The sequence below is a fragment of the Balaenoptera acutorostrata genome, chromosome 2, assembly GCF_949987535.1.
Source record: "Balaenoptera acutorostrata chromosome 2, mBalAcu1.1, whole genome shotgun sequence".
NCBI lineage: Eukaryota > Metazoa > Chordata > Mammalia > Artiodactyla > Balaenopteridae > Balaenoptera > Balaenoptera acutorostrata.
The window spans coordinates 50,942,592-50,954,734 of NC_080065.1; the positions used below are offsets into that span (position 1 = coordinate 50,942,592).

The window sequence follows — 12,143 nt, forward strand, 5'->3', positions numbered from 1 at the left end:
ACCTCCTAGAGTAATGGAAATAAAAACAAAAATAAACAAATGGGACCTAGTGAAACTTCAAAGCTTTTGCACAGCAAAGGAAACTACAAACAAGACAAAAAGACAACCCTCAGAATGGGAGAAAATATTTGCAAACAAATCAACGGACAAAGGATTAATCTCCAAAATATATAAACAGCTCATGCAGCTCAAGATTAAAAAAACAAACAACCCAAACCAAAAATGGGCAGAAGACCTAAATAGACATTTCTCCAAAGAAGACATACAGATGGCCAAGAAGCACATGAAAAGCTGCTCAACATCACTAATTATTAGAGAAGTGCAAATCGAAACTACAATGAGGTATCACCTCACATCAGTTAGAATGGGCATCATCAGAAAATCTACAAACAACAAATGCTGGAGAGGGTGTGGAGAAAAGGGAACACTCTTGCACTGTTGGTGGGAATATAAAGTGATACAGTCACTATGGAGAACAGTATGGAGGTTCCTTAAGAAACTAAAAATAGAATTACCATATGACCCAGCAATCCCACTACCAGGCATATACCCAGAGAAAACCATAATTCAAAAAGACAAATGCACCCCAATGTTCATTGCAGCACTATTTACAATAGCCAGGTCCTGGAAGCAACCTAAATGTCCATCAACAGATGAATGGATAAAGAAGATGTGGTACATATATACAATGGAATATTACTCAGCCATAAAAAGGAACGAAATTGGGTCATTTATAGAGACGTAGATGAATCTAGAGACTGTCATACAGAGTGAACTAAGTCAGAAAGAGAAAAACAAATATCGTATATTAACGCATATATGTGGAACCTAGAAAAATGGTACAGATGAACCGGTTTGCAGGGCAGAAATTGAGACACAGATGTAGAGAGCAAACGTATGGACACTAAGGGGGGTAAGTGGTGTGGGGTGGTGGTGGTGGTGGTGGTGTGATGAATTGGGTGATTGGGATTGACATGTATACACTGATGTGTATAAAATGGATGACTAATAAGAACCTGTTGTACAAAAAAATAAATAAAATTCAAAACTTAAAAAAAATAAAATAAAATACACACTAAAAAAGAAAAAGTACAAAGCACAGCACAACACAATCTGCGGTTGGTTGAATCTGCAAATGTGCAGATACAGAGAGCAAAAAAAATGTTATACTCGGATTTTTGACTGTGCAGGGGGTCAGTGCTCTTAATCCCTGCATTGTTCAAGGGTCAACTATATTTTGTTTCAAGGTCAATAGTATTTGAGAACTACCCCTGTTCAATCTACCTTCTCTGGCCTAAAGAGCTTTCTCTCCATCTGAAATGGGAGCATTCAGTAAGCCAAGCTCCTTTGATTTTTCTGAATTCCATTGCCCCATTCCCTACTAATGATGCATCATTCTCTATTAATGATAATAATCAGGTATCATAAATTCATAGGAAAGAAAGCTGGGTAAGGATTAAAGAAAAAAAGAGCAAGTTGGTGAAGACCAAGTGGCTAAAACAAACAAATATAAAGGGAAGGATAAAGTAACCTGATAGGGAACGTGTAACTATGACCACAAATGAAAGACCAAGATAGATAAATCACAAGTTTGAAATTTTCACAAATTAATCACCAAAAAGCCTAAGAAAGGATGTTACAAAACAAAAGTTTATCAGTTACCAGGAGCTGCCTTTTTTGAGTGAGGGCAATCTACTTCAACCTTCTATTTAACGCACCATACTGGCATCTTTTACATCCAAAGACGGCAGTTACAATGCAACCTCAGTTAGAATCAGTTAGACTAAACAGCCCAATACAGAACTTTCAGCACCGCCCCCCGCCCCCCACCCCACCCCCCACCCCGCCATGTGTAGCCATTATTCTCAGTAGACTCCATTCCTGTGCCTCAGGGATCCTGAGCTCCATCTCCTTTTCTCTGATTGCTACAGGCCAATCTGATCTGGTGCTTAGCTCTCAGGCAGTCCCAATACACACAGAAATTGTGGCACTATTTCCTAGGCCCAAAAAGCTGTCCCAGTTTTGCTACCTCTATAGGCATTGCTTGTTATATCAGTCTGAGTTCTCGGTTGCAGAAACCAATTCTGGCTAATTTAACCAGAAAGGAGTTTGAAGATATCCTTGTAAGTCACAAAATCAATAGGAGAGCTGGAAAACCAGGATCAGAAAGTTAAAAAAAAAAAAAAAAAAAAAGCTGGGACAAAAGGGACAAAAGGAAGCCCCACAGCACACACAGCAGGAACCACAAGCGACAGGCTAGTGTGAAAGCCACTTCTGGCACCAGGGCTGCTTGTCCTTGCTCCTGCAGGTCACCACTGCTATCGCAACAAACTCTCAGCTGTCCAAAGTCCTAGGTAGGAACATACCAACAGCCAAGGGTAGGACGTGTGCCTGCACCGTAACTGCTCAGGGGCAGGGAGAGAGCGTCTCATCTGCCTAGGCTTCCACTGGGGCAGGGGGGGAGGGGGGGCCCTGCTTCCCACCAAGGCTCACACAAACAAGGGATCCCACAAACTAGAAAAGGAGTCTAGAAGGCATGGCAGCAAAAAAAAGCCAAACATCTACTATATTTTTTTTTCTTTTTTTTTTGGCTGCGTTGGGTCTTCATTGCTGCGCACGGGCTTTCTCTAGCCGTGGCAAGCGGGGGCTGCTCTTCGTGGCGGTGTGTGGGCTTCTCATTGCAATGGCTTCTCTTGTTGCGGAGCACGGGCTCTAGGCACACGGGCTTCAGTAGTTGCAGCCCGCGGGCTCAGTAGTTACAGCACGTGGGCCCTAGAGCGCACAGGCTTCAGTAGTTGCAGCGCATGGGCTCAGTAGTTGTGGCGCACAGGCTTAGTTGCTCCACGGCATGTGGGATCGTCCCGGACCAGAGATCAAACCCGTGTCCCCTGCACTGGCAGGCGGATTCTTAACCACTGCGCCACCAGGGAAGTCCCCTCTACTATATATTTTTCCATCATTATCCCACAGCTATGACACTGTGACCTGGACATTCATTCTTGACCCTTGTGGGAGGTATGGGGACAGAGACTCTGAGACACTCACCCAGCTCCAGCTCCGGAGGCTCCAAACTCCTTGAGACATTAAATAGGAACAAAGCCATTCCGAAGATTTAAACACCCACTAAACACTGTAGATGTGTCTGAAGAACTGCAAGGTATTATGGATTGACAGTCGCCTTGAAAAAGACTTGAGTTACATTCCAGGCCTCAATAAAAGAAAATGCCAAACATCAACAAAGATTCTAAATGAAAATAGCAATTTCAGACTAATGAATATACATTTAAAAAATGTCAGACTTCAGGCAAACCTGAAGGCTTATGGAGCAGTTAGGGTCTAGCCTGGAATTTGGCTATAAAATGTGGGCCCTTCCTTCTTTTTCAGCCCCATGGCTGGCATTCTCATCCAGGCAACATCACCCCCGCCAGTTACCTTAAAAACCTCACCAGTTTCACTGCCTTAAAAATCTATTCTAGGCTTCCCTAGTGGCGCAGTGGTTAAGAATCCGCCTGCTAAGGCAGGGGACACGGGTTCGAGCCCTGCTCCAGGAAGATCCCACATGCCGCAGAGCAACTAAGCCCGTGCGCCACAACTACTGAGCCTGTGCTCTAGAGCCCACGCCCCTACAGCCCGTGCTCCACAACAAGAGAAGCCACTGCAATGAGAAGCCCACACACCACAACGAAGAGTAGCCCCCGCTCACTGCAACTAGAGAAAGCCTGTGCGCAGCAACAAAGGCCAACGCAGCCAAAAATAAATAGATAGATTCATTAAAAAAAAAAAATTATAAAAAAAAAAAATCTATTCTAGGACTTCCTTGGTGGCACAGTGGTTAAGAATCCACCTGCCAATGCAGGGGACACGGGTTCGAGACCTGGTCCAGGAAGATCCCACATGCCGCGGAGCAACTAAGCCCATGCGCCACAACTACTGAGCCTGCACTCTAGAGCCCGAGAGCCACAACTACTGAAGCCTGCGTGCCACAACTACTGAAGCCCGCGCACCCAGAGCCCGTGCTCTGCAACAAGAGAAGCCACCATTGCCACAACTAGAGAAAGCCCACACACAGCAACAAAGACCCAACACAGCCAAAAAAAAAAATCTATTCTACTACTACTATTCAATTAACTCTATTCTATTCCTTTTTCTTTTTTTTTTTTTTTTTTGGCCACATAGCGTGGCATGTGGGATCTTGATTCCCTGACCAGAGATCGAACCCATGCCCCCCCGCAGTGGAAGCACAGAGCCTTAACCACTGGACCACCAGGGAAGTCCAATTAACTTTATTCTAGAACACAGACTTCATTCCTTCTCAAAACACGGACCTTGGCTGCCTTTTCCTTTTACATAAATGTCAACTCCATAGCCAGGTATTTAAGAAACACCACCAAATTTAGCCCTATGACTTCCTGACCTAAAACTTCTTCTCCAGCCAGGTTAGTCTCCTCCCTCTTCTCCCAGTGAAGCTGACTTAGGTATATCTGACTGAGAGCCATGGTCCTGTCACCTGAAATATGCTCTCCCTTCCCGTCCCATCTGATCATCCAGACCCTATCCCATTCTCAGGACCCAGACGGACGTCCTCCACCTCCCTCCTCCAGGAGATCTCACAAAACTCCAGTCCACACCGACTGGGTCACTAACACAATTCCTGCACTGACCAAGACAGACAACATTACCATGATACAGTCTGGTATGATGTAGTGAAGTGGTGGGAAGGGCAGCAACTGCAGGGAATTTGCTCCAATTAAAGACTTGCAGGTTCACAATTTTTTAAGACACTGTGTTACCAGCTAATAACATTAGGTGCCTGTGGGGAAGGGAACTGGGTGGAGACTTTGTTTTTTCTCTACTCTAGTCAGTTCCATATTTATTTATTCCAGGTCTATTATCACACTGTTTAGCCCTATGGCATTTTAGTTTCTGATAAAGCAAAAGGTCTCGTTGCCCAAGATTTTGTTGGCTACTTTTGTGCCTTCTCTCTTCCAGATGAATTTTTACTACTGTTGACTGAAAAAAATGGACGACCTAAAACTTCAGAATCATCTATTATTTGGCGAACTTTTTCAGGACTTCAAGCCTGGAAGGCAGCCTCTCAGATAGCTCTGAGAAACTTCTCTGAAGAGGTAAGGGGAGAGCCAAGATATATAGGAGTTTTGTAACAAAGTCCAGATAGTGGGAACATCAAAAGATTAATTAAAGAAAACCACAAATCTCAAGTTGATTAACTTAGCGCTTTTATATGTATGGGAAGATGCAAGAGCCTGGGCTCACTGAAATCATCCCTTTGACATACACCTTAGCTATCTGGGGCCAGTATCCTGTGCTCTCCCATCCTGAGTCCCCTCGGGGTGCAACGTTGGGGTGGCTGCAGCGGCTGATCGCTTGATGGCTGCAACATCCTTTGTTTACTGATAACGGCAGGCAGCATTCTTAGTCCACAGTATCCAGAAGCAAGTGGGATACTGGTATGGAGCAGAGGTGCCTAAAAGAACTCATCTTATCATTGTAAACTTCCAAACAATACAATTTATTGATTACTCTTTTACTGGAATGATTTTAAAAATTGAAAATAAAAGCAATATGTACTCAATGTGTAAATTTAAGAAGAGATAAAATAATTTATGCTGTCTTTAAGCCCTCTATCCAGAAATAACTACTGTTAACATTGTGACTTTTCTATATTTTTTTGCTTAAACCTTTACATGGGAAAAAGTAAGAATAAACTATTTTCTATCCTGCTCTTCCCCCTCTACCCCCCACTCTATTTCTATTGTGCATCTGAAAGTTATTTAGCTTCTTCTCATCCAGGACAAACTAGCATTTAAGGTATTAAAAAAAAAAAAACTTGAGAATAAATAATAAAAATAAGAAAGCTTCAATGCAAGTTCAAGGCCTGAACCCCATCTGGGGGAGCAAGGTAAAAGGGAAATTTTTATTGTATATAATATACTCTTTTGTACTTCGTAAATTTTGAAACACATGAATGTATTACCTTCACAAAATACACAAAATCGAAAAAAAAAATGAGAAAAAAATTTCAATGATTAAAAACACAATGCCAGTTAAACAAAACAGCTGTGTCAACCCAAGGACTGCCAGTGTAGTACCTCTAAGCTTTTGTTACAGGTTCATTTTGGTTAATTAATTCAATACTGCCTTGGTTCTGCTACATATCTTTTTTATATATGCATACTCTCTCTCAAAAGAGATTGCAAAATTAGGGTGGAAAAGAATGTTACAATTCTTTCTTATCTTCTTCATCGCCTAGGACTTGGAAAACACCTATGATAAGTACTCAATATTTGGAACCATAAAAGTTTAGAATGGAAAAAGACCTTAAAGATCTAGTCCAGCCCTGTCATTTTATAGATGAAAAAAACTGATGCATAGGAAATGTACAAAATTTATCCAACTATCACAGGATAAAAACTCAGGACTTGAGGAAATGAATAAAAACAAAAGAAAAACAAAACTCACAATCACAATTTTAAGCTTTACTATAAAAACAGAAGGTGTCCACTAGAGGGAGCCAATAGTCCATTAACTTGAAGAAGTTCCTATTGGCCCCTTCAAAAGACCTATAGGGTAATAATAAAGACTTTTTCCCAGAGCCACAGAAAATGACTAAAGGGCCATATACCTCAACCAATGTAAATTCGGATTTCTTTCACTAGAGGTACAAATAGAGACTTTTCAAATCTCCAGCATTAAAAAAATGTTATTAGCATATAGTAAAATTTATTCTTTCTTTCTTTTGTGTGTGTGTGTACTGCTCTATCAATTTTAACACACATATACACTTTGTAAAACCACCATCACAATCAGCAAACAGAACAGTTCAATTATTCACAAAAAACCTCCCTCCTGCTCTGACTTAGTCACACCTCCCATTGCACTGGATACGCACAGAAGCGTTCCATATAGATGTTCAGTGTTTATCCATTCACCCATAGGAACATTTGAATTAACAGAGCTGCTATAAATATTCACATATGGAAGGGTAAGCTGGGACAAAGTGAGACGATAGCATTGACATATATACACTACCAAATGTAAAATAGCTAGCTAGTGGGAAGCAGCCACATAGCACAGGGAGATCAGCTCCGTGCTTTGTGACCACCTAGAGGGGTGGGATAGGGAGGGTGGGAGGGAGATGCAAGAGGGAGGGGATATGGGCCTATATGTATACATATAGCTGATTCACTTTGTTATACAGCAGAAACTAACACAACATTGTAAAGCAATTATACTCCAATAAAGATGTTAAAAAAAAAAAAATTCACATACAAGTTTTTGTGTGAACATAAGTTTTCATTTCTCCAGGGTAAATGCCCAGGAGCAGGAATACGAAGTCATAGATAAGTACATGTTTAACTTTAAAAGAGACTGCCAAACTGTTTTCCAAAGTGACTACCAATCTAGGCTTCCCGCCATAAATGGAGGGGACTTCCAATTGCTCTGCATCCTCTCTTGATTTTGGCATTATTAGTATTCTTATTTTAGCCATTCTACTAGATATGTAGTGGTATCTCACCATGGTTTTAATTTGCATTTCCCTAGTGCTAATGATGTTAAACATCTTTTCAAGTGCTTCTTTGCTGTCTGTATATCTTTGATGAGCATCCTCATATCTTTGATGAAGTGTCTTTTCAAATCTATTATTTGTTGAGTTGTTTGTTTTCTTACAGTTGAGTTTTATGAATTCTTTATATGTTCTTGATACCAGTTCACTGTCATATATGCGGTTTACAAATATTTTCTCCCCAACATTCGCTTGTCCTCTCATCCTCTTAACAGTGCCTTTCACACAGCAAAAGTTTTTAATTTTGATGAAGTCCAATTTATGTTTTTTCTTTTATAAATCATGCTTTTGGTGTCATGTCTAAAATCTCCTTGCCTAACCCCAGGGCATAAAGATTTTCTCCTGTTTTTCTAAAATTTTTTTAGTTTTACATTGAATTCTATGAATGAATTTCTGTATTAAAAAAATTAGGTTCAGGTTGAGGTTCATTTTTTTGCATGTAGATGAATAGATGTCCAACTGTCCCAACTTTGTGAGCGTTGATGGTATATTGGTAAGCATAGCTGCCTTCCAATTGTTCCAACATCATTTGTCGAAAAGACTAATTTTTTTCCTTTAAGTTACCTTTACATCTTCGTCAAAAATCAACTGGCCATATTTGTGTATGTTTCTGGACTCTGTTCTGTTCCACTGACCCAAGCGTCCATCCAGCCCTTCACCAACACCAGTCTTCATTACTGTGATTTTATAGAGTAAGTCTTAAAACTGGGTAGCACGACTCCTGCTTTTTAAATAAAGAACAGTGAAAGTCACGTTCAAGAAAGCTGACAAAATCTACATAACAAATTTTAGGTTCAAATTAAACATTTTGGAAATAAGCCAGAAAAAAAGTAAATATGAGGGAAAAGACAGAAAGAAAAGGAGAGAGAAATGAAGTAGAAGAAAAAGAAAAGGGGAAAGAAGTGGGAACATGCCAGTCATACACATTAAGTGGTATAAACAGAGAAAGAAAAAGAGAAGGAAAGAAAAAAAGGAACAGGAAGAAGTAGGAAAATAAAAAGAAAATGGTTCCCTGCACATTAGATCACAAGCACTACACCCGAGCCAGTGAATTTCTATCTGTAAGCCATGAACACCTTGGTTACAACTGCATACCAGAGCTAGCATCAGTAGTAAGAACAGGGCAAGGGCCCGGTGGAGGCTCCAGACCAAGGACCCATCCTGCTAAAGATCTAAAATAGGCCAAACACTTTCCTCATTTAATAGTCCAAAACAAGCAATGATCATAATGCACACTTCTATTTCTATATAACCCACTTCATTAGGTTTAAATAATCCTATGTAACTGTTTGTTCCCATATACATAAATGGGCCGATTCAATGATCACCATGGAATTTACTGATGTTTTGTTTAGAGGTTTCAAAGAGACAACTGTCTAGTTCTCTGAGGATGAACTATCCACCCTGTCTACCGTATGGGGTTGTCACGAAGATCAAATGAGATCATAAAGAATTGCTTCATAAACTGAAATTTCTTATAAAAATACAAGGTAGTGTCACTGGTTCTCTTCATCCAAAGTCTGGGGCCACGAAGCTTTGTAAGACACAGATGACAGCATATGGCTCGACTAGGAGGACCCTTTAGTGAAATCTAAAATTGTCTCCTCTGGCAGCCAGTCCAGCTCTCTTTCTAGTCACCCACGTTACTAACAGCAAAGAGTGGTTCAGTAAATAGCTCTGGGCCCTTCTCTGCAAAATCTCCTCTGTTAGGGACATTCAGATATTAGGATCTTACTTTCCTTTCTTACACACAAAAATTCACTATTTCCCCCTACTTTCTATACTTAACTCTTGGATTCTTGAAAAATAAAATCATAGTTAACAAATGTAAATGCAGTCACACAGCAAATATGACATGTTTTTAAACTAAAAATAAGATTTGACACATTCCAAAATAAAAGCTTCACTCATCATTTCTGTTACAAAATTCTCCTGTGGTGTGTGTCGTGTGTATGTAATTTCTGTCTTTAAAAAATACTCTTAAGAGTCTTTATATTTCATGTTGCTTTCTCTAACTATGCCTTTCTGTAATTCACAGACCCAGGAAACCACCTATCCCCTGCTATATTTATGTAAGTGTTTAAGCTGATTATGTTTACCTTACCTCCTTTATTTGAGAAGACAGCTGATCACTTAATATGTATTACATAGTACTTAATACATTACTGGAATTCTGTGAATATATGAACGTGTGTTGACTACACTAAATATTTCTTGTTTATGATTCTGTTTACTCATTCAGTCATTAGTTTATTTAATAAGCTAGTCAACCTCATGCCGTGGCAATGGAGGCAGTCTGACACGCCACAAGAACACAGGCTTCAGAGATAGAGACCTCAGTTTAAATCCTGACTCTTACTACTACTTGAGTGACTTTGGACAAGTCAGTAACTTTGGCCTCATTAATTTCCTAATCTTTAAGATCAAGATAATACCACCAGCATCTACAGGTGCTGAGTTCAGTGACGACTATGCAATGAGTCTGGCACTCACAGGTGGTGTTGGTATCAGTTCCTTTCTTAGACCTTAGAACTAATGTCTAAGAAAGTTCTAAGTAAGAATTTAGTAAGATGCTGTACATCTGAAACTAATATAATATTGTAAATCAACTTATACTTCAATTAAAAAAACATAGGCAATTTTTTAAAAAAAAAAAGAATCCCCAATGAAGTATGGCATGTGGAACCAAGGATAGAGTTTCCACTGCCTGATATTAATAAGCACTATGGTCTCAGAACAGGCTAAAATCACCCAAGATTCTAATTAAAAGTTGGATCAGCAAGCCAGAAGTAACTGCCAAATGGAGAGACAATTAATTGCCCAGCTGACAATCCTGACATCTAGAAGAGGGAGACTGCTGATGAAATTCCGTGATGAAGTTAGATCCTAGACATACGAAGTTGTCTGGCCTTCGCCTTGGTCTGGTGACCACCCTCACCTTGCTCTCCGGCCTTTCTCAGCTCCTAGTCCCCAAAGGACCAAAGAAATGACTCAGGTAGGAGACAGTCACATTTTCTCTGCTCAAACCCAGCTGTCCCAGTGACCCCAAAATGCCTCACTGAATGTGCTGTAAGAGCATTCCTTATTCTTCTGTTGCAGTAAAAGGCAGCAAATATCTTCGTTTCTTCATTTAATACCTCTCAGGTTCTTAGTACTTTGGTAGCCCTCTCTGTAGATAGCTCAACAATTCCTCTTTTCTGGACTCGTGTGACTTCATTCCTCTTTAGTATTCTCCCATTCCCTGAATCCTAGGCAGGTCTCCTCCACCTCCAGCAATAGAACAGTCTAGCATGCAGTGAGGACAGAAGTGTCAGCAGAGAGACATCCTTGCCCTCAGATTATTGGGTGGTAGTAAGTGAGCAATTATAAAACAGCACTAAAACATGAGCAAAAATGTTTAGGGAAAAGGAGACACGCACTGCAGGGTTAATCTAAGACATCGGGGAATTCTAGTACAACTCTTCATTATAGGCCTGAGCTTTGCTTAAAGATCAGACGCCTCTGCCACTAACTCCCTGAACACACACCTTCACACTGCTCAGAAAAGTGCAAGCCAGAACTACTGTTTCACCCTTTCAGGTTCCCCAGGAGAGGTACTAAGCTACTATAGCCATCCTCCCAGTGTGCAAAAGGCACAAAAAGGCTTCCTTACTGAAAAGCCACTGCAACAAAAGACTACTTAAGGGGTGCTCTATGAAGAAAAGAGCACCAAGAAAAACTGCAATCAATTTTACTGTAGCAGCAGATTCAGTTCTCCACCCAACAAATCACAAGTAGAAGCATCACGCCCACGGACAAGTAAGTTCTTTCACATGAGGAAGTTTCAATAGAGTGACCAGATCCACTGGTCCTCCCCAAACTCCTCCCCTTCGAAGCTGACTTGTTGCCATTACCTGTACAAGTGACGGTTGTCTTCAAAGTCTTCCTGGCCCCATTTTCCCTTGATGTCTTCAATAACGTGATTCTTCAGGAATTTTTTTAGCAGCTGGACCGTCTGTTTGCGGGTCACTTCGGGACCAAAGTTTTGGCTGCGCCTCAACAGCTCGTGTAGCCAATCCACAGCTTCGGCCGCCGTGAAGCAACGTTCATAACTTTTGAAACGACAGCGATGTTTCCGTAACGGCATCTTGGTGCGAAAAAGCTCAACTGTTTCATTCCACTAGGGGCAAAAAGAGAGGAATGCATTTAGTGATCGATTGAGTTTTTTACAAGGTTATTACATCCCAAATATTTAAGACAATGAATGCAGTTTTTCCGTAAAAGACTGCCTTAAGGGGACTTCCCTGGTAGCGCAATGGTTAAGAATCCGCCTGCCAATGCAGGGGACACAGGTTCGAGCCCTGGTCGGGGAAGATCCCACATGCCATGGAGCAACTAAGCCCATGCACCACAACTACTGAGCCCGCGCTCTAGAGCCCACAAGCCACAACTACTGAATCCCGCACGCCTAGAGCCCGTGCTCTGCAACGAGAAGCCACCGCAACGAGAGGCCCGCGCATCGCAACGAAGAGTAGCCCCCTCTCGCCGCAACCGGAGGAAGCCCATGTGCAGCAACGAA

The 12,143-nt window shown here is 41.2% G+C and overlaps 1 protein-coding gene across 2 annotated transcripts in view; it reads right to left on the bottom strand.

Moving 5' to 3' along the window:
* The window catches only part of DEPDC1B (DEP domain containing 1B), a 117,253-nt gene that overhangs the window by 94,922 nt on the left and 10,188 nt on the right, over window positions 1-12,143 (bottom strand). For both annotated transcript variants that reach the window (XM_007176072.3, XM_057540852.1), the window contains exon 2: window positions 11,479-11,744. In XM_007176072.3, the coding sequence (XP_007176134.2) occupies window positions 11,479-11,744 (266 nt within the window). The remainder of the gene's footprint in view (window positions 1-11,478; window positions 11,745-12,143) is intronic.